This window comes from Perna viridis, chromosome 2, assembly GCF_037379345.1.
Source record: "Perna viridis isolate PV_CMFRI_1.1 ecotype Kerala chromosome 2, ASM3737934v1, whole genome shotgun sequence".
Classification (NCBI taxonomy): Eukaryota; Metazoa; Mollusca; class Bivalvia; order Mytilida; family Mytilidae; genus Perna; species Perna viridis.
In genome coordinates, this window is record NC_142446.1 from 54,224,581 (window position 1) to 54,248,917 (window position 24,337).

At 33.7% G+C, this 24,337-nt stretch overlaps 1 protein-coding gene and 1 pseudogene across 1 annotated transcript; one reads left to right on the plus strand and one right to left on the minus strand.

Annotated features, from left to right (window-relative positions):
• The first annotated feature begins 8,930 nt into the window (after positions 1 to 8,930).
• On the plus strand, positions 8,931 to 10,729 carry LOC148626053 (toll-like receptor 4). The gene has a single exon (XM_088571207.1). It carries the CDS (start codon positions 9,651 to 9,653, stop codon positions 10,629 to 10,631), a length of 981 nt encoding a protein of 326 aa, XP_088427333.1. The 5' UTR covers positions 8,931 to 9,650; the 3' UTR covers positions 10,632 to 10,729.
• Positions 10,730 to 18,036: 7,307 nt separating this feature from the next.
• Positions 18,037 to 19,822, minus strand: LOC148626054 (uncharacterized; annotated as a pseudogene).
• Between the last annotated feature and the right edge of the window lie 4,515 nt (positions 19,823 to 24,337).

The window sequence follows — 24,337 nt, forward strand, 5'->3', positions numbered from 1 at the left end:
CATGGTACAATAGTCTTGGTATGCTTATTATCTAACGTTTGTGTAGGCTTTGTATCATAATACCGAATTATTTGTAATTCCAATAAAATATGACCCAGAGCATTGACTAAGAAGTACAAACGGAAGAGTTGTTCGGAACATGTACATTATTTCCCTCTCCTTTTGTAAAAATGAAAATTTAAATGTCGTGCAAAACCTTGACCTACTATATACATGTATTTCATTTACGTTTGTATTATAAGCTCTATTACACTTACAACATGATCACGAGTCTCTCCATTAAAGATTTCGTGCAACTGTTTTACATATTATACACGTAAACCAAATATTTATGACATGTAAATAAATGTTTCTATTTCCTTAATTAGCACCAGATCAAAATATCCCCGTCAAAATACATCGGTATGTATATTTTCCGGTGATTGATTTTAGGAAGAAGAGAAGTAAAACCAAACGAAGAGAAAGCCCTTGACAAAACATCACATGGAACACCAAAATCACAACATACAAATATTTATTACAATAAATAACCGGAGTGTACACATAGAAAAAAAACATTAAAATGATCTACAAGGAGCCCACTTAAAACGGGGATAAACTCATGCGCCCGGGAGGTTGAATACTGGTGGCTCCTTACTTAAGTCATACTATTCCTTAAAGTTCAAGTCCAGTGAAGAGGAAGACAGTTTTAAGTCGCTAACCATATTCGGAAAAGATCACTAATTCTTTATATTACTACTGGTCGATCATGGCGACGACCGTAGAACATTTGACATGTCGACTTTAAACTAGCCCCCTTGCAGCCTTATTTCTAGAAAAGTGCATAATGCCTTGCAAATAACTGCTTTACTTGTACCAATGATCTTGAACTTGCCCAAAATTACTGACAAGTTAAGGATCGTAGTACCCACGGTGTTACAAATTTTGATATAATTATTTCTTTTTAATCCATCTAACATAAAGCTGATTCGTATGACACTTTGAGGTCACTGGTCATATTGGATATATATCATATTTACCAGTAAGGTATGGTCATAGAACGTTTGAAATAATGACTAAATCTATTGGCAACAAATCCCCGTCTTATTAGTTTATGCGTCATTCGCTGAACACTCCAGGAAATAGACGTAGTTGTCGCAATATCTAGAAAAGCGTACGAGCCGGACGACAAAAAACCACAGGTTCCATCAGCTGGAATGTTACCGGTAAAGGAAAGGATAAATAAGAAAATCAAAGTTGTCGCGTTTATCACACACTTTACTAGTAGATGAATGCTATATATATATAATAACTTTGTTGCTAAATGTATCGTACCAATCCATCCACCAAACTCAACAATTTTTGTAACTTCTTATATGAAGTGTGAACAGCTTCTTATAGCGGAAATTGAAACTAAAATACTGCCAATTTGCGTTCCTTTCCTTTGAGTCAATGTTTGGACAAAGTATGGTTACAGGTGCACAATAAGTGCCCATAAGGACACCTACTGTTGAAAAATAAACATTCCAAGTTTTTCGAATTTGTCTTTGGTCTCATCATCTGTACACTTTTTGTTAAACAGAATTATTTTTCAGACGTTTAATTTGTTTGTTATTTTCGAAAGCAAATTTTTCCAAATACCACATATGAAACATCAACGTATCGGAGGTTGGACGCATTTTTCAGTATCAAACCATGTCCTGGTACTATTCCATCAGACATATAATGTGAGATTCTCAGTGTTTCTAGCTTATGATCGTCCATTCTGTATCGTAGTAATTTCTGTTGCCTTTAGCGTCATTGTCTGTTGTAAATACTGAATCTGTCTGAACTCCTTTTGTCATGAACGGTCTAGGATAAGAAGATAATCCATAATTGTAAAGGTAAAGCGACGAAAGATATTTATTTTCAGTTGGAAAATCTGTTTTTCTTTTATAGTTATATGAAGGAAAGTCATTAAGTTTGAGGTAATTGACAGGGAAATATGAAATAGCTGTATACGAATAATCAAAAAGTCGTAAATTCTTTAGTGCGCTGATAAATGAAATAAGATCAATTGACTTTTGCTCAGTGAGCATTCGAAATCTATTCCCTGTCAAGACTAGTCTTTCTATGCAATGAAGATATCTAAAGTAGAGTAAAGTCCCTTTTTCAAACGTAACAATGTTATTTTCTCCCAGAAGTAAGGTTTTGATGCAAATTGCTTGTAGGTACTGCACCATGTATTTCTGTAGAACTATCGGTTGGTCTTCTTTATAACCAGTCCGTACAAACGATACTGTATCAAGACATTTGCTGACGAACGGAAATAGAATTTTGAGAAAAGTCGCCACTGAACAACAATAAGTCCAATAAACACTCAATGTCTTTAATCTATTAAAAGGTCCAAATGCATTAACTCCAGGAACGTCTAGTAAATTAAGACATTCGTTGAGGGAGAGTTCTTCCAAAGTGTCAGGCAAGTCGATAAATGTTTCATTCTTAATATGTAAAATGTAACATCTTTCGAACTTTATTACTCTTAACAACCTAAGGTCTTTTAACCCACTGCTTTTAAAAGTTGCTTCAAAAGTCAGTAACATTTCGATTTGAATGTTTCAATTACTAATCTATTTAATTAATGATGATAACAAATGATCCAAAATGATCGGCCAATTTTTTGCCATAGTCAAAGAAGGAAAGCCCATATAATAGATGATACTACCAAGGCAAAACCTAAAAGACCTAAAATTGGAAAGAACTGCAATGGTCCTGGCTTGGTGCAGAAAAATCCGATGGAAGTGATGGATCGAAATGACAAAAGTTGTTCCGAATTTAACTATCACCATCTATCAAAATTGAATTGAAGCCCATTGAACTTCAACTGAACTGATACAACACACCATCAAATATGGGGTAAATTATGACAAGATGATCATAACTGACAGTTATTCAAACCTATGTTAGTAGTCCTGTCTTTGTGCATTTTTTTGATATTAATATTAATTAGATCATAGGGTCTTTAGATAGAAATTAAAACACTATCTTTAAATACGGTTTTTGACATGACATAGGTTGTGTCCTTATAGTATGACTTGTGATGTACCGTAATTCTCAACCCAGTACGGGAAAAATTGAGATTGATTTTACATTTGATGGGGACACAACTTTTCGTAGGTTTAAACTGGTCTGGAGCTGGCATGTCAATTAACTGTTAGTAGTCCTTACTTTGTATATTTGTGTAACGTATAATTAGTTTCTTTTTTTAAAAGAGACTCAGACCTGTTTGAACTGATTTTAGGTGTGTTTAATCGTGTTATATTGTTCCAACAGTGGCAATATTTAAAAGGGGGTAGGTTATGGTCGCGCCTAAGAACTTTATCCCTACAGCTTTTTTGTGTCTGTCATAGGTCAGGAATTTCGGGCTTCTCTATGTTATTGTTTCGTTTTCACCTTCAGTTTACTTTTATGCTGTTGGAGTATGTAGGGGCTATTATTTTGCTACTCTTGTGTATAATGTTGTTATAGGGCAACCCGCATTCTGCCCTGTGGTGTGATGATTCCTTCATCGTTCATTGAAGATCAATGGATGGCCTTGAGCTGGCCTTTGTCATCCCGGTGTGGTTGTTATCTCCTTGGCATATCCACCATTTCCATTATCGTTAAAGAATAGGTCAGCATATTGTTTATATGATCGTATTGATGATGCCTTTCATTAGATTTATAACAAATCTTTGTTTGACTATGCATCTGTGCATGATGTGATTTCTTATTCGATTTGATTGATTATAAGTGCACTTTTGAGTCCCTTTGTTTTTGAATCCTCGAGCAGTGAATGACTATCATGAAGACAGTAAACGCAAAGTACTATGCCACTATACTACACTTTTGTTTTGTCGACGTCGTCACGTTAGTGACGTCGTCTTGGGTGCAAGAGAGTTTGAAGTAAACGTAAAACATTCAGCGGTATTCATTTTTGGCCATTCCACATCCTCGTCTAAATAATGGTGTGAAATTTGAGGTAGTATGGAATTGAAGTTAAAATACACAAATGATGACAATCGCCAGGAATTCTCAGTTTGATTCGGAGGAGATATCGGAAGAAGATATGGCAGAAGAAGTCGACGAAACAGATGAGTATATGTTCGCACTTTACACTAAACTAAAACAAATCAAAAACTATATGTTATCCCTAAAGTCATCAAACCCAACTCCAATCACACATCAACGTAAAAAACTAAACCCAATGGCCGAAAGCTTTGACGCAAGTACGAGTGACTCATAAAACACTGCTACAATGTAATACCGATGAGATCAGAGCACCAGGGAGACAACCCACCGCATCTTGCGAAAGTGTTCCCATCTCCAATCTCGCCGTGAGTCAAACAATGAGTCAATACACACATGGCATGCATGATAGTGCATCACACAGCAAAGATGTTTCACATTACACATACACGCAAGATCACGCTCAATCAATATCTCACGCAATACACTACAATCACAATACAACTCTCACTGAGATACAGAAATTCAGTGATCTAAAGGCGCAACTTCGCATGACAACTACCGACGCAGTAGAGGGATTTCCCCTTACTCGAGATAATAACGTTACCGCAGTTCAATTATTGGTAGACGTTTCGGGTGACCCCACAAGATAATACACGAATATATGAAGGCCCTCGTGGATTTGCCTGCACCTTCAAATGAACTTCACAGCTTAAGGAGTAATACCGATAAATTAGAGGCCTACTTCAGGAATCTTGAATCTTTAGGTAAGACACAAAGTATGTATGGAGCACTATTCGTAACCGACTTGTTGGGAAATTACCAGTTGATATAATGAGACAAATTGCAAGAGAGAACGGAACTGATGATATAACACTTAGAGACTTATGGAAGGCAATTTTGAAGGAATTGAATATTTTAGAAGTCGGACATTTGAAAACAATAAATGAGCCCAAGTCAACTGTTTCATGTTTTACTTGTACGAAACCCGAAAACAAGAGACAAGTAAACGATAGTCCTACTATGGAAAAGAAAAAGCATGCATGCGTGTTTTGTGGAGAAAATCACTCTGCGACAGACTTCAAGAAAGTATCAAATGTAAAAGCAAGAAAAGATTTCGTTAAAGAAAGGAAATTATGTTTAACTGTCTAGGCCGTCACTGAGCTCGAGATGGGGTGCCTTTCCAAAACTATCAGGCTCTAAGAGCAATCAAGGGAATCAAGGTTAATAGGGTAATCAAAAGAATGTAATCCAGGGACAAAGACCAGACATGGAAACATACATACACAACAAAGACTATAATGTAACTAAAATCATACATACAAAGTAACAAAAACAAATGAGTAATTCGGACTCCACTAAAAACTAGGAGCATGGACCAGGTGCACCGGTAGGGTAAGCGTCCTCTGCTTTTCTAGAAACACCCGCCGAGTTGCTCATAAAAAGTCTAACGATATACATGTACGTCCAGCCCACATGAATAGGCATCAGACAGATCTATAGAAATGTGTCAGTGGAGTGAATTTAAAGTGAAAGTAGCTTTTCAATTGATTTAAATCAGATCATAAACAGAACATAATTGTTTTAAATATTTACAGCATCTTGATCCGGTATGCTTAATTACCTCTTTTTCCAATAAACAACCATTTCACATATCCTATCATGCCCCTTTAATCTATCGTAACTCATATTATTTTAGGCAAATACGTTTTGGTTCAAGGCAAATGATGATAAAGACATCTTTCTTTGTTTCAATTCAAAAAGCTCTTTTTGAATCTTTCTACATTTTTTGACACTGAATTGATCCTTGAAAGGATTAACAAGAATTTAAATATTGTTATTAGAAGCATTTTCAACCTTAAGATCTAGAGCTACAACCGTTAAAATGACTTCTTTGTTATATTTTAAATGTTTAATTTTACAGTTTATTGATACGTTGCTCCTTATAATTATTAGTATAAAGTAAGTTGTGAACTTCAAGGAGGATTCCAGTATCTATTTAAGCCCAAAATATGTCATTTATATAATTCTATAACTATATGCCACGTTATAACATAACTTACACCTAATTATTATTGGCATTCCATTGTTAAATTAAAAATTATATATGTTGTGAAGTGGATCGAATTAAATGTAAATAAGAATAATGAATAAGTGAACAATAGCCGCGTTTTAAAAATAAAAAGGAACTACATACAAATAAAATATATATAAAACGTAAAAAATTAATGATTATGGGAACAAATTTTCGGCCTTACAGCTTTCGTCAGGGACGAAATGTATTGAAAAGAAAACAACTACCGACCCACACTACAGAGACAAGGTGCCCTCAAAAATATGTTGAATTATCTTTAAAAATGTCATCTTTCGTCGCTTTACCTTTACAATTATGGGTTATCTTCTTATCCTAGACCGTTCATGACAAAAGGAGTTCAGACAGATTCAGTACGTACAACAGACAATGACGCTAAAGGCAACAGAAATTACTATGATACAGAATGGACAATCACAACTTATTTGCCACGTAAGCTAGAAACACTGAGAATCTCACATTATATATCTTATGGAATAGTACCAGGACATGGTTTGGTACTGAAAAATGCGTCCAAACTCCGATACGTTGATATTTCATACTGTCAAATAGCTGAAACATCTTTGTTTAATGGTATTAAAATTGATGGCGAAAATAATGTACAACATTTGGATATTTCCGGTATAGATTCAGTGCTTTATGGACCAAAAGTGTCCGATGTTTTATCTCGCATGGACAAATTAGAAACTCTCGTCATGCAGAATGCCAACCTTGGTAAAAGAATAAATTAAAGAGAAAATGTTTTAGGACTATTCCCTAATATCAAAACACTAGATTTAACTACTAATAATATTTGGTATTTGGAAAAATTTGCTTTCGAAAATAACAAACAAATTAAACGTCTGATTCTGACAAACAACTTCTTTTCGTCAGTTCCAATGGATGTGCTTCAATTAAAAGAATTGGAGTGGTTAGATTTACAAGATAACCAAGCAATTGACGTCATAGTGACCAATTGGCTGGACAAGCAGGTTAAGATTCGGTCAGGTTTTACTCTGTAGTTAGTCGAAAATGTATTCATTTGCACGTGTGACACTCTCGATTTTATCAAATGGATTTTTCAGACTAAAGTTACATTAGACAACGTGAAGAAAAACTACACGTGTAGGTTAGGAAACGGAACTATAGCTTAAATGTCAGATATACAAAGGCAGTTTCACCATTTGTTCTCAGCTTGTGATAGGTTTTGCATGAAATTTTAATCAATAAGGCAAAATCCTATCACAAGTCCAATTAATAAAGCTAGGCTGAAGCTAGTGAACAATTAAAAGCGAATAATTGTATGTTCATATCTGATAACCTAAAAATCAAAGTATACCATTACGAACCATCAATTTTATTTCTTATAAAGCCGATAATAAAATCATTTCATTTCAAAATGAAAAAGATCGAAAGTTTTCCAACTATAAAACGGTGGGGGGGGGGACCTCACTTGGACAGCGGTAGAAAGCTTTATACTATACACATTTTGTTAAATCTCTGATCAAATTGGACTTTTACTCACGATTTCTCATGGGATCATTCGTAATGTATTTTAGCCAAAAGCAATTTTATTAGGACACCAAACATGAATATCAATTCTGATGTGAAACAAAAAATTGATATCAGCTTTGCCTTTACATTAGAAACTATGTTTGAGCGAATCATGAATTTCTTATTCAGTTGAAAAGTTCAAAGCTTTGAACTGACGACGTCATACTGTATAAGTATCATCTTTTTTTTTTTTAATTTTTTTAAATATTTTGTTTTGTTTTAAAAACAAAATATAATAAACAGGCAGAAAACAATAATATCAGCGATAACTTTTCTTTCGTAATATTTTTTGTGATCTTTTTCTTCCTGCTGGAAAGGAAAAAAAATAATTAGATGATATTTTTGTTTTTAAGAAACTCGAAGTATGAGGGTTTTAGCATATTTAGCTTGTACTTTGGAAATATTATGTTTATTGCTGAGATTAACATTCTGTCACAATTGCACAATCACTATAAATAATCTAGAAGTGTACGCTGACTGTAATAGTCGACAATTAAATGAAGTGCCGGATGATTTAGGACCAAATATTGCTCATCTAAACATGAATCATAATAATATGAAAGAATTGTCATCGACGGCATTGAGTTACTACCCAAACCTCGCTTCTGCAACATTCGAAGTCAACAACTTAACATCAATAGGTCACGATGCATTTACCAACTTAAAGCATTTACAGACTTTGATTTTGAGCAATAATTGTATTGAGTTAAATGCATACAATGATTCTTTTCGGGTAATACAGTCGCTAAAGCATCTGGACTTAAGCCGAAACGTACCTAGGCAGACCGGACCAGGAACACCCAGTACTAGGACCTACCCAAACTTTGGAAACTTGACAGGTTTGGAATATCTTTACACTGACTTGACTTTTGAGGCAAATTTTAAAAGCAGTGGGTTAAAAGACCTTAGGTTGTTAAGAGTAATAAAGTTCGAAAGATGCCACATTTTACATATTAAGAATGAAACATTTATCGACTTGCCTGACACTTTGGAAGAACTCTCCCTCAATGAATGTTTTAATTTACTAGACGTTCCTGGAGTTAATGCATTGGGACCTTTTAATAGATTAAAGAAATTGAGTGTTTATTGGACTCATTATTGTTCAGTGGCGACTTTTCTCAAAATTCTATTTCCGTTCGTCAACAAATGTCTTGATACAGTATCGTTTGTACGGACTGGTTATAAAGAGGACCAACCAATAGTTCTACAGAAATACATGGTGCAGTATCTACAAGCAATATGCATCAAAACCTTAGTTCTGGGAGAAAATAACATTGTTACGTTTGAAAAAGGGACTTTACTCTACTTTAGATATCCTCATTGCATAGAAAGACTAGTCTTGACAGGGAATAGATTTCGATTGCTCACTGAGCAAAAGTCAAGGGATCTAACTTTATTGATCAGCGCACTAAAGAATTTACGACTTTTTGATTATTCGTATACAGCTATTTCATATTTCCCTGTCAATTACCTCAAACTTAATGACTTTCCTTCATATACCTATAAGAGAAAAACAGATTTTCCAACTGAAAATAAATATCTTTCGTCGCTTTACCTTTACAATTATGGATTATCTTCTTATCCTAGACCGTTCATGACAAAAGGAGTTCAGACAGATTCAGTACGTACAACAGACAATGACGCTAAAGGCAACAGAAATTACTATGATACAGAATGGACAATCACAACTTATTTGCCACGTAAGCTAGAAACACTGAGAATCTCACATTATATGTCTTATGGAATAGTACCAGGACATGGTTTGGTACTGAAAAATGCGTCCAAACTCCGATACGTTGATATTTCATACTGTCAAATAGCTGAAACATCTTTGTTTAATGGTATTAAAATTGATGGCGAAAATAATGTACAACATTTGGATATTTCCGGTATAGATTCAGTGCTTTATGGACCAAAAGTGTCCGATGTTTTATCTCGCATGGACAAATTAGAAACTCTCGTCATGCAGAATGCCAACCTTGGTAAAAGAATAAATTAAAGAGAAAATGTTTTAGGACTATTCCCTAATATCAAAACACTAGATTTAACTACTAATAATATGTGGTATTTGGAAAAATTTGCTTTCGAAAATAACAAAAAAATTAAACGTCTGATTCTGACAAACAACTTCTTTTCGTCAGTTCCAATGGAAGTGCTTCAATTAAAAGAACTGGAGTGGTTAGATTTACAAGATAACCTTATCCAAGCAATTGACGTCATAGTGACCAATTGGCTGGACGAGCAGGTTAAGATTCGGTCAGGTTTTACTCTGTTGTTAGCCGAAAATGTATTTTGCACGTGTGACACTCTCGATTTTATCAAATGGATTTTTCAGACTAAAGTTACATTAGACAGCGTGAAGAAAAACTACACGTGTAGGTTAGGAAACGGAACTATAGCTTCAATGTCAGATATACAAAGGCAGTTTCACCATTTGTTCTCAGCTTGTGATAGCGGCGTGTGGGTACAGATTGGGATATGGAGTGTTTCCGTGTTATTAGTGGTAATTGTTGTCACTGCTGTTATATATAACTTTAGATGGCACATCTTGTATTGGGTATATAAAAAATTTAAGAAAGTTGTAGAAAGAGAAGTCAAGAGAGAGTTTGACCATGATATCTATCTGTCTTGTGGGCCAGATGATGAAACTATTCGATGGGTAAAATATACACTTATGGTTAGAATAGAAGATTCATGGAATATGAAGATTTGCTTTGAACATAAAGATTTTTTAGCCGGTGAAGCTTTTATAAGTTGCTTGATGAAGGGAATCAAACACAGCAGACATACGATATTTGTCATAACAAACGATTTCATTAAGAGAGAATGGAGTAGTTTTGAAATCCAGCGAACAACTTTTGGAAAGGTTAGAAAAGAGATACAGAAAATTATTGTTATTCTGAAGGATGTTTCACGAGATAAGTTTCCGAGTGAGTTTTATGACATTTGGGATCATATAACTATAATTGTATGGTCAGAAACTGAAGACTCAAATGGATGGGATAAACTTCGGATGACTTTGTATTCGGACTCCTTATGAGTGAGAAGCAAACACTTGTTTGACATAATTTTGACGTGCGTGGAACATGTTTCTGACTTGTATATAACTTTTACTAGTTTTAAAGATTTTTTTCCTTATGCGTTTGTACTTGATTTCGGGAAAAAAAATATTAGCCTTACCTGATGACCTCATATATAAAATAACCTTTACGACTTTCGGTGTAGCAACGTAAAAAAAAATTCTTTTTTGTACTCTTTATAGCACCATGCATGCCTCATTCGCAACTGAAAACAAAACTAAAAAATCAGTTTAAAGCTGGTGATATGCGTACTACGGTCAAAAGAGGTAAATACAGCTTGTCATAAAAGGTATCCAGAAATCTTACGTCGTGAAAAATAATTCTGTTTAACAACAAGTGTACAGATGATGAGACCATTTTTGAAAGACAAATTCGAAAAACTTGGAATGTTTATTTTTCAACAGTAGGTGTCCTTATGGGCGCTTATTGTGCACCTGTAACCGTACTTTGTCCAAAAATTGACCCAAACGAAAGGAACGCAAATTGGCAGTATTTTAGTTTCAATTTCCGCTATAAGAAGCTGTTCACACTTCATGTCAAAAGTTACAAAAATTGTTGAGTTTGGTGGATAGATTGGTACGATACATTTAGCAACAAAGTTATTATATATAGCATTCATGTACTAGTTAAGTGTATGATAAACGCGACAACTTTGATTTTCTTATGGAAAATCATTTATTCTTTCCTTTACCGGTAACATTCCAGCTAATGGAACCTATGGTTCGACTCGTACGCTTTTCTAGATATTGCGACAACTACGTCTATTTCCTGGAGTGCTCAGCGAATGACGCATAAACTAATAAGACGGGGATTTGTGGCCAATAAATTTAGTCATTATTTCAAACGTTCTATGACCATACCTTACTGGTAAATATGATATATATCCAATATGACCAGTGACCTCAAAGTGTCATACAAATCAGCTTTATGTAAGATGGATTAAAAAGAAATTAATTATATCAAAATTTGTAACACCGGGGGTACTACGATCCTCAACTTGTCAGTAATTTTAGGCAAGTTCAAGATCATTGGTACATGTAAAGCAGTTATTTGCAAGGCATTATGCACTTTTCTAGAAATAACGCTGCAAGGGGGCTAGTTTAAAGTCAACATGTCAAATGTTCTACGGTCGTCGCCGTGATCGACCAGGAGTGATATAAAGAATTAGTGATCTTTTCCGAATATGATTAGCGACTTCAAACTGTCTTCTTCATCACTGGATTTTAACTTCAAGGAACAGTATTACTGATTTCTTTTAAGGAGCCACCAGTGTTCAACCTCTCGGGCGCATGAGTTTATCCCCGTTTTAAGTGGGCTCCTTATATATCATTTTAATGTTTTTTTTTCTCTCCGTACACTCCGTTTATTTATTGTAATAAATCTTTGTATGTTGTGATTTTAGTGTTCCATGTGATGTTTTGTCAAGAGCTTTCTCTTCGGTTGGTTTTACTTTTCTTCTTCCTAAAATCGATGACCGGAGAATATACATACCGATGTATTTTGACGGGGATATTTTGATCTGGTGCTAATTAAAGAAATAGAAACAGTATAGATTTATTTACATGTTATAAATATTTGGTTTACGTGGATAATATGTAAAACAGTTGCACGAAATCTTTAATGGAGAGACATGTGATCATGTTGTAAGTGTAATAAAGCTTATAATACAAAAGTAAATGAAATACATGTATATAGTAGGTCACGGTTTTGGATGACATTTAAATTTACATTTACAAGGGGAAGGAAATACTCTACATGTTCCGAACAACTCTTCTCTTTGTTACTTCTTAGTTAATGCTTTTGGTCATATTTTATTGGAATTACAAATAATTCGGTAATATGATACAAAGCCTACACAATCATTATATAACAAACATACCAAGACTATTGTACCATGTGCACAAAAAATATATTGACAATACATGGCAATCACAGTCACATTCTCACAGTGATTGTACTATCAATACGCGATTTCCGATGCCTATTGGGATATATAACTTCCTGGTCAAATCCCCAAAAATCTAATTTAGATGATTATTTTATCGTATCTTTAGACTTTAAAGTGCAGAAATTTGCATAGTTGCTCTCCGGGTTACTCATTGTTGCAGCGGCGGAACCAGAGAACCTCCAAAGGGGCCCATCAGGGGCCACAAAAAATCCTTGATCAAGAGTGACGCATTTTGTTGCATGCATTTACACACAAAATCATAATTCTGTAAATTGATAAAGGGACGGGTCATCCACCCATGAGTTGAAAACATGCTTAGTTTTGCTTAAATTGTGATACTTCCTAAAACATTTGCCCCTAAAAAGTTTTAAATTGAGCCCCGCTCCGCTTAGCTGTACAGTTCAATTATACGCCTCTATTTATTTAAGAAATATTGAATTGTTAGATCCGCCCCTGCTTATGGGAATGTTTTGTCTATTTACACATTTTGGTTTGTGAACTGATAACTACTATATAAATAAATGTGTGCTGATGTTCTATCGATTATTTTATTATTTACATTGGTTTGACCTGCCTTGGTCTTCGGCGTTTACTTTTGATAAGTTTAATATTTTTACTTTAATTTTTAAATAGTTTTGATTCAATCTATAAATATTACCATTTTTTGGAATGTTCCTGGGACGAAATCGGAATGGAACGAAATATCCGGTACTCTAAACATATATTGATGTTTCTTTCCCTTTTATAAAACATCCTCTTTACGAAGGCAAGGTCTCAGTATCGTATTAATTTTCCCATAGACTTCTATAGTGAAGTGCATATTTTTAGGATTTTTTAAAAAAAATATGTAAATTGATTCAGTAAAACTTTCACTTATGTGGCATTTCTAAGGACATGTGAAAAAATAATTTCCCGCAAAGAAAATAGGGTGAGTCCACGAAGATCGGACAGAAAAGTAGTCTTGAACTATAAATAGCCATTTTCCTTACTTTCACTTTCGTTTTGCACTCACCAAACCAACCTTTTCAGTGGAACATTTTTATGATATTATGGTAGATTTTCTCTTAAAAAAGTTCTTCATCTTCCAGTGTGATGTTTGCTCTATTTTATAAGTCATTGTTCATATCTTTTGACAAAACATTAGTTTGTAGAGAGGCAAAAAGAAAATGCACTATATTTTTATAGCATCCATGTTTTGACGTACACCTGCTCAGGGATAGGCAATACGATACTGGTACCGCAAGTTGCTCGTGTTGAAATTATAAATTAAACTGGAATGTGAGTTTAATGGAAAGAACTGACACAAGCAACCTTATGTTATCTTTAAAAAGAATTTGATAGAGGTATGTCTATTGTCTTCGTTTTAGTTCTCAAAGTCATAACAGTTTGTATCCATGCCCATAGACTTCTGTTCTACAGTATACATGTATATTGTCAGTGTAGTGCATATCTTTAGTTAGAATTTTTGTAAAATTAATATAAAATTTTTCAATAATTCCTTCTCTCATGCATTACTAACGACATGTAGAAATTTAATTTTCTGCCAAAATATATATAAGGGGTGTCCACGAAGATCAGGAAGAAAAGTACATTGTAGTCTTGATCTACAATAAATTATGTTTAAATAGGCATTTACTCTACCTGAATTTCAATTTGCATTCATCAAACCTGCCTTTTCAGAGAGACATTGTTATGTTATAATGTTTGAATTTCATAACAAAACGTTTGCTCTTTTTTAAAAGTCTAAGTTCATATACATGTACATTGTACATGTACAAGTAGTTAATATTTTTTGACAACATATTGATTTGTAAAGCAACAAAAAGAAAAGCACTTTTTTTTAATACTCTCCATGTCTTAACACACACCAACTCACAGATTTGAAATGCAAGACTGGTACATTAAGTCCATGAGTAATGTGGATAACACTGGCTAAAACTATTTAAAATACAATAAAATATGCTCATGACAGTAGTGAATTGATGTCATGAGTAAAAAATACCAAAAATAAAAAAATAAAAAAAAAAAAAATAAATAAAAAAAAATAAAAAAATACGGAAACATGTATGATAATAAAATAACCAATTACATGTAGGAATTGAACTATTTTTGTAAGTTCTCTTTTTTCACTGTAAATTACACTGTAAGGTGCAATGTCTTACATTGTAAGTCTTTTTAAGTAAAAATCTATGTAATCATTTTATTTGTTAAGTACATGTACATGTAGAAGCCACCTTGGGTATTGGTTATCAGTAAATTCTAAATGCTCTGTGATTTTATCTACTTCTCGAACTTTTAGATAATTGTGAGATCACATCATTCAGTAATATTGTTTGCCTGAATTTATCTCGGAAATATTAAAGGCTGTTTCCTCCAATGAAAGTTTCCCAATTTGTCGAAATAATGGCTCAAAAATAATCACAAAACTTGATGAACTGCATGTACATGTATTTCCCAATTGATAGCCAAAGGGTAGAATATAGTGTTTCAAAATTACAATGATCAATTGTTTATGACTTATCTTTTTCTTGACCTCTTCTTTAAAATTAATTTTTGAACTACAAATTCAAGGTGTCATATGGTTATTTAAAATGTCCCAAATTAAAAAGTGCTGCATAATTTCCCAATAGAAAAAAAGATGAGGTAGTATTGTATAGTACAGTCTGTCAATAAAATCTAAAGCAATGTTATTACACATAAGTTTCTTACATCACTTTCCTAAACCAACTGGTGACATACGTTGGAACAGGTAGACGATGTCATTTTTGTAATTTTAGTTTAGCAGTAAAAATGAACTTTCAAAGGGCAGATAAGTCTGTCAAAAACATCGTTTTTCTAACAATCTATTGAAAACATTTTGAGCAAGTCCATCGATACAGTAATAAAAAATGGTCTTTTCAAATCGAGAAAGCATCATTGAGTGACATTATATTGTCAGATCTGTGGAACTTTAATATGTATTATGTAGCACTCCAGATAAGGATCATGAAAAATGTGATTCACGGTTGGAAAGAGTAATCAAGGGAACCAAGATTCTAGCAAAAATCCAAAGAAAGCAATCCAGAGACAAAGACCAGATATGGAAAACAGGCCTACATAACAAAGAACATTAAGCAACTAAATACATACAAAGTAATAAAAGCAAATGAGCAACTCGGACTCCACTAAAAACTGGGAGCATGGACCAGGTGCACCGGTAGGGTAAGCTTCATCTGCTTTTCTAGAAACACCCTCCGAGTTGCTCATAAAAAGTCAAGTCCGGGGTAGACGAAAGAGGAATGGAAAACTACGACACTCTGAACAAATCAGTTTTCATGCATGGTGCAAATGGATACATCGTAACGATCCACAAGTTCATGATGGCAACCATAAAACTTCTGTAATGATGACTTCAAACTTGTAGCAACATAGTCTTGTTTCAGAAGCCTTACTGTAAGAAGTCTAGCGCGATACAAAAAGTCTGCGTAGTTACGGAAAGCTCTGGCATAACGTATGAGCTGTGATATGAAAACTCTATACGCAGGTGCTGAACGGATGTTGCGGCAAATGTCAGGAAAATTGACAATTCTGAATGAAAAGTCATCACGTTTGTCGTAAAATTTGGTCAATAACTTTCCTTTACCATGGATCTCTAAGTGTAGGTCCAGTTATGACGCTGCTTTCACAGTTTCTGTAGTATCCTTTATCTCAAGTTCTTTGTGGTAGATGCGATGTATCAAGTCCCTGAAACTAGGATTGTTTAACGATAGTGCGTCATCTATACATCGATATGAGATTCAATTTATTTAAAGCCATATACAAATCTATCTAATACATCTTTTATACTGCTAATTATACATGCAAATCACATACTGACATTAACAAATTAGGATGATTGATGTTTTCTTCTACTTCCTTGCAAATATAAACAAGCTTCTAACATAAATTGATGTACTCCGAGCATAAAAAAAAGATAATAAAATTTCAAAAGCGTTGGATGCCAGGCAGAAACACCCTCCAACCATGTTCAAAGTGATAATTCCAGCAAGACATGTCCTGATGTTATTAATATATATCTATATCTGGACCTTATTAATAGAATCGGTACTTTGATTAAGGCACTTAAGTATCAGTCCATATAAAATTAAGACTCTGCCTATGGTAGAGTGATTTATGGTGTAGAATAACCCATGGTCATATGATGCTTTCTTGGTCTACATATGCTATATTTTTTAGTGATATTGGAACTTTCTGTATTTAGGTCTTTACTTTTGAGAAAACTACACTTTAATCTCCCACTAATATCAACCAAATCATGCCAAATCAAGAACAATAATCTTGCAAAGTGCTAAGTTCGTGTACACTATATAAATTTAATCTCAAACACTACACACCCCAGATGAAAAAAACAAAGACTGGTTATGTGATTTATAATGGTTTCTGAACAAGACATAAAACTAAATTTGGTGGGTTTTTAACTTGATGAATCACCTCCTGCCTGATTTTTAAAGACTGCTACATATTATTGAAAACTAAGGCATCTCCTCTAATTCGAACCCTACAATAAAAAAAAGTGATACAATGAAACCGAACCTTGATAAATTCGAAAGAAAAATTCTTTGAACACTTTTTAGTCCCTTAATATAAATTCTAATGTTTTAACAAACCTAGGCAAATATACACCTGTCTAAATCGAGCAAAATTTTAGGCCCAAAAGATGTTCGGTCTGAACAAGACTCACTGTACATGAAAATAAGGTTTCTTTGGGACCGAAAAAGTTGTAAATCAAAAGTACTATTTGCCATTATTTTTGGGTTCAAAAAGTGCAATAATACCTTAATACTGGTAAAAGTAGGCTAACGTTTTCTTCAAGAAATGCGCATTGGGACGAAAGTGTAAGACGATGTCACGCTCGTCTAAAGTCGTTCCCTTAACCAATGAAACGTCTTAAAATTGGCATGAACATATTCAAAACACAGGCAAGATAAACTTGACTTCACTAAATACTATGTTCTAAGAAATTCCGTCGCTTCTCCAGGAAAAGCGAACAAAATATGTATGTTTTCTCCGCTACGCTCCACTCGTGAAAAAGATTTAATTTCGTGAAAGAGTAACCAAGGGAATCAAAATTCTATCGGAAATCTAAAGAATGTACACATGGACAAAGACCAGATATGGAAAACAGACACACACAACAAAGAACATAAAATAATTAAAATAATACATACAAAGTAACAAAAGTGAACGAGCAGTTCGGACGCTACTAAAAAAACAGGGGGCATGGACCAGGTAAACCGGTAGGTTAAGCATCCTCTGCTATTTTATAAACACTAGCGGAGTCGCTCATAAAAAGTCAATAACAGGGTAGACGAAAGAAGAAAGGCAATTATGACACGCTGAACAAATAACCCTGTTTCAGAAGCCTGATAGTAAGAAATCTAGACAATGATCGTCATGTGATCCCAAATGTCATATACCTTATTTGGAACATTATCTCGCGAAACCTTTTTCAAGATTACTATGATTTTTTTTTGTATATCCATCCTCACTTCTTCAAATAAAACCCGCCGTATTTCAAAACTTCCCCATTCTATCCTAACAAAATCGTCAGTAATAACAAATATGGTGTTTCTACTTTTATCAAACACATCATCACCAAGTCCTCCCCAACATTAAAATCCCAATACTCAAAACACAACGTCATCTTCCAAGTCTTTAAGTTTAACCATAGGTGAATTTTTCACCCGTTCAATAGAATCATTTTCTGGACCACATGATAAATAAACTCCATGTTCTAGTCTAGCATTAACACCCTACTCATAAACTTTCTTAAATCTTTTATATACCCAATACAGAATATGCCATCGGAAATTAAACAAGATGGAACACACAACAAGCATAACAACCGCGAAAGAAACACATCAAATACCGACTTTAAGCCATACATCACTACTACAACTTACAAAGAAGTCGTGGAAGGTACCATTAATCATAGTCATTGATGTGACACTGCTATTCTGTAATCTACACCTATAACTTTTATTTTGGAGGTCAAACTTAAACGTTGTTCGAAAAACCCATTTGACAAAACCCAAGTTATCACAATTGCATAGAAAAACATATTTCCTGACAATAAAAGTGTAAAGTTTGTCCGAGTATACGACTGTTCATCAAACCAATTCGTTATTGAACTATCTGTTGTTTGAATTAGATTTTCTCTTAGATCTGGTAGTTCGTGAATTCATGTTGGAATTGACAAAAGTGAATTGTTTCGAAGAATCAATTGTTTAACTTGTCTATTGCTTTTTAACACAATATCGTCTAAATACCAAATGCCATTAGAGGACATGTCCAATATTTCGATGTTCGGAAATCTTGTTAAGATATTTTCTTTTACATTTACTATTTTTACGAGGTTTGCTTCTTTTATTACTAAATGCTTAACTTTTCCAATGCGAGATATTACCGCAGTTTGATTCGATTCATAATGCATGGAATCTATTCGGGAAATCTTAAAAAATTAAACATTATTTTCACCTTTAAAATGCACCCGTTACCTAGCGCTGGTGCTTCGAATTGACAATATGAAATATCAATGTGTTGCAGATTTGATGCATTATATATCACTAAGCCGAAAGCTGGTATTATTCAAAAGGACAGATAATGAGACAATTTCTAACTGGGGAGTTTTTTTGTGAATATAAAATGGGTGCTGTAATTCACAGTAGCAATATCATAATTCATGGCGTTAAAAGGATTATGAAGGTTTTCACTTTTTTTGGATTCTTGGTTTTTCAAAAATTGCCTTTCTGTACTCTTAGCTGGTAATTCAGAATTGTTTGTAATTTTAGATATTTTCATACCAAATTAATATATATTGACGTATGAAATAGCAGTCTACGAATAATCAAACTGTGTAAGATTTGTGAGTTGTATGATAAAAAGATAAAGTTCTCTTATCTTTTGTTCGGTGTAAAGTTGAAATCTGTTTCCTGCCAAAACCAGACTTTGAAAACAATGAGGATATTTAAATGAAAACAAAGTTCCTGTTTCAAATCCAACAATTTTATTTTCTCCCAGAACTACCGTTTGAATGCATATGTTTTGAAGATACTTCACCATGTACCTTTTTAGAACAATAGGAACAATAGGTTCGTCTTCTTTGAACCCACTTCGAGTTATTGAGATGGTATCGAGACTTCTGTTGACAAAGGGATACAACATTTTCAAAATTGAATCAAATCCGCTAGGTCGTGACCAATAAACCTCTAACACTTTCAGTCTATGAAAAGGCTGAAGAGCATTGATACCAAGGACATCTCTTAAAACACGACATTCATACAAATATAATTCTTCGATCGTATCCGGAAAGTTTACAAATGTTCCGTTTCGGATATAGAGAACACTATTCAAACCATAAAATCTTAAGTGATAAACAGTTCTTAAGACTATTGCTATTAAAATCTGAGGTAAACGCCATGTCAACTTTCAATGTTTCCATTCTTGTAAGGCTTCCTAAATAAGGGTATACACTTGGGAATCCAGATGTGCCTTGCCAGTGAATATTTTAGTGAATAGTCTTAAGTCAAGAAAAATAAATAAGTTGCGGGTAAGTATTAAATGATTTTGAATTTAACTCCTGCAATAAATTGAATCTCATATCGAGATGTGTAATCCTAGACCCTAAATCCTCTGGCACTGTAGTCAGTTGTCGATTTGAACAGTCAGCGTACACATTTTATTTCTTTGTAATGATTGTGCAATTATGACCAAATGCCAACTCAAGTATCGAATACAATACTTGAATACTACAAGAAAGTCTTGAAACTCCATTATCAACACTTTGTCGTTAATGAATAGTGTCATGTGAAACCCGCCCCCGAAAAATAATAATAATAATAATAATAATAATAATAATAATAAATATTAGTCCATGTCCATTTTTGTTTTCCCCACATTTTTTTTTAGTTCTCACGAATTCCTCGTCTGTATTATTTGAATTCTGTAACTTTTGATAATGCTTGAATGCTTTTTAAAAATAACTGAATCGTTTTAAGATTGAGACAATATAAGTTACATTGTATTTTGAAGTTGGGATTTATAAATATAAAGATCTTACGATAACTTAACTAAACTATATTAATATTATCAAGACATCAAGAAAAGAAAATGGAGATGGATTGGTAACATCATCCGTGATGATCAAGATGACATCACAAGAAAGGTAATATTTTTGACAACTCAATGGAATACATGCAAAGTCGACCAAAATCAATTAGAGGAGAACATCATAGAAAGAACTTAAGTATAAGTTTTTGTAAAAATCAGGCAAAATGGGGAAAGAAACAGACACATGTTTTTGAGTCGGGGTTTTATTTGAGTATATCTATGGTACACCTAGATATAATTATATTTCGTTCTTGGTAGAGATTCCTCATACTTTGTAAAAATAACTCCAAATCATCTTCCAAATATACAGAAGATGTTTTCACAATGATGGAATTTTTTATCGACAACATATTTGTCCAGTGTGGTGGACGCGTTTTTTCAATATAATGGTCGGCATTCCAATAGAAATATATTGTGCTCCTCTACTTGCTGACCTATTCCTACACTCTTATGAGGCTAACTTTATAGCTGATCTGATCCGAAAGAAAGAATATCGTTTAGCTAGATTATAAAATCTTAGTTTCCGCTATATAGATGACGTACTATCGTTAAACAATCCTAGTTTCAGGGACATCGCATCTACCACAAAGAACTTGAGATAAAGGATACTACAGAAACTGTGAAACTGGACCTACACTTAGAGATCCATGGTAAAGGAAAGCTATTGACCAAACTTTACGACAAACGTGATGACTTTTCATTCAGAATTGTCAACTTTCCTGACATTTGCCGCAACATCCGTTCAGCACCAGCGTATAGAGTTTTCATATCACAGCTCATACGTTATGCCAGAGCTTTCCGTAACTACGCTTACTTTTTTGTATCGCGCTAGACTTCTTACAGTTAGGCTTCTGAAACAGGGCTATGTTGCTACAAGTTTGAAGTCATCATTACAGAAGTTTTATGGTTGCCATCATGAACTTGTGGATCGTTACGATGTATCCATTTGCACCATGCATGGAAACTGATTTGTTCAGAGTGTCGCAATTTTCCTTTCCTCTTTCGTCTACCCCGGACTTGACTTTTTATGAGCAACTCGGAGGGTGTTTCTAGAAAAGCAGATGAAGCTTACCCTACCGGTGCACCTGGTCCATGCTTCTAGTTTTAGAATGATACAATCATTATTTTATTCTATTTTTATTTTATTAAGTACCGTTATAACTATGGTTTATATTGCAAAACTATTTAGATAAACCATTGGCCTAAAATTGGCATTTTAATTTAGCGTGGGCTTTATTATATGCAGCTCAAAGCATCTCAAGACACTTGAATTAAAAAATTCTAATTTAGAATCATTTTAATGCTGATAAAATATTTAAAAAAAGTCAAATGTTACTCGTAATGACAACTGAAACAAGCACTCAGTTAATTGCTAAAAAATTTTTTTTTAACCAATTCTTACAGTTATTAGCAATTCTTAAAAGATTTTTGAATGATATTCCTTTCTTGCCAAAATTTAAGTATTCGACAGACTACTTTTTCTAAGACAAAATACCCCAGTGTCATCGGAGCAAAGTTTACATTAGGTTTGTTTTTCATCAACAATATATATCTTTTATCGCTTTTATTTGTAATATTATTATATAAATCTTAGTTACTTTGGTGGTTTAGCAAGTATGTGTGTAAATTGTTAATACCGACCGAACATCAAACATTGTGAATTTGTATTTTCGTCTGTGTTAGGTAGTACTTTTCGGTTAGGTCAATTCTGAAAATTTGATCTCATTCAGTTGAAATAAAGCAGTTTTGAGGCAGTCCACACAGAAATTTTTAAGTGTTATTCATAAAAAGTACATATTTTTCTAATCCTTGGTGTGTTGAGGTTCAAATAATTTATAAGTAAATAAGTGATTATTTTCATATAATTCAGTACCACGGTAACATACTGAAAAAAAATATTGATGAGTTTTAGTATAAATCAAGGGTGCCTTTTCTAAAATAACAGCCAAATACTATGTTTTATAAAATATCAGGCACTTAGAAGACTAGCACAGGATGAAAGCATTCATGGAGGAGGTGGCAAATAGGTATAAATAAAAACACCTTTTTCAAGTCATTTTCTCACAATTGTAGTTCCTAAATTTCGTGCGAAATAAGGTATTTTGATAATCAGCCTGCTGTTGCTGTGGAGTGAACCTATGAGGCAGGGCACTGAAATGCTCTGGATACCTTTCTTCATTTAAATCCTTTTATTTTTGTTCTTTATGTCTAGTATAGTGGAGAGATTGTCACTTTTTTACTTTGTGTTCTTTGTTGTGTATGTCTGTTCTCCATGTCTGGTCTTTGTCCCTGGATTACATTCTTTTGATGATTTCCGCTATAACTTCATTCCCTTGATTACTCTTTAATTAAAAATCTATATAGAAGTTAGGCACTGCCAATGGAAAATAGATACTTGTTGCAGAAAATAAAACCGAACAAACGATGTAATGCCTTTTCATTTTACGTACGCCACATTTTTATAGTCATTTCTTCATACAGATATGTATTTTGAAGTAAACCATCTTAAATCATCTAAAGATGGATAACTCTAGTGAAAATCAAATTTAATGTACAGTCTAAATAGGAGTAATCAAGCAAACCAAGATTCAAGCAAAAATCAAAATAATAAATTCCAATGATAAAAACCAGACTGGGAAAAACAGACACAGACAATAACCAAAATATGATGTACAAAGAAACAAAAGTAAATGTGTAATACACTAAAAATGTGAGCCTGGTCCTAGTGCACCAGTAGGGTTATGCTTATTTAGAAACGCCCGCCAAATTGCTCATAAAATGTCAAATGCGGGGTAGACGAAAGTGGAAAGAAAAACTATGACACCGCGAACAAATTATTAGTTCCATGGTGCAGATGGATAAACTATAACCCTTCGCGAGTTCATGATAACGACCATTAAACTCCTGAAGGACATATTTGTCCTCTAATTTGTAATCGATAATTTCGGTTACTAGACCTAAACTTCTTGTTTTTCCCCAATTACTGAAAATAAAAATCATACGAATTATTTGTTCTGTAGGGAATCAAAACAGCTGGGAAATGGTAGGTTTTAAGTGTTCCCTTTACTTATGTACAGAAATGGTTTCATGCAGTACCATTTCTAATATTTTGACTATTTTAATAAAATAACACCGAATCCAACAAAATGTATACTGACAAGGTTGATCTTGTCATATTTTAACGAATAACCTGTGTAAGTAGCTATAGAGAGAGTTGTAATGTTCGTGTTTGTGTGGTTGATATATGCAAATATTTTGTTTTATTTACTTATTTATTTTGTCTTTACTAGTATCTATTGATAGGATTTTTGGGTGATCATTATATATGAAGTTGTGGTTTGTAAGTGTACAACCTTCCTTTGTAGAATTGTAGAATTTCTCATTTGATTAGCCTTACTTGTTATTCAATTTAGTATGATATTGCCATCCTCTAGATACGTGTGGTAGAGAATGTAAGCAAATCCATATACGAAACCATACTTCCCCATGATGCCACTTTTCTCGTATGACCGTCGCCGTTTCTTTGCTTTTGGAACTCTGATATGCAAAATAACCGAATGAAATATCTGT

What these genes read in the sequence shown, in the direction of transcription:
- LOC148626053 (XM_088571207.1), top strand. Translation starts at nt 9,651, where the DNA reads ATGTGGTATTTGGAAAAATTTGCTTTCGAAAATAACAAAAAAATTAAA.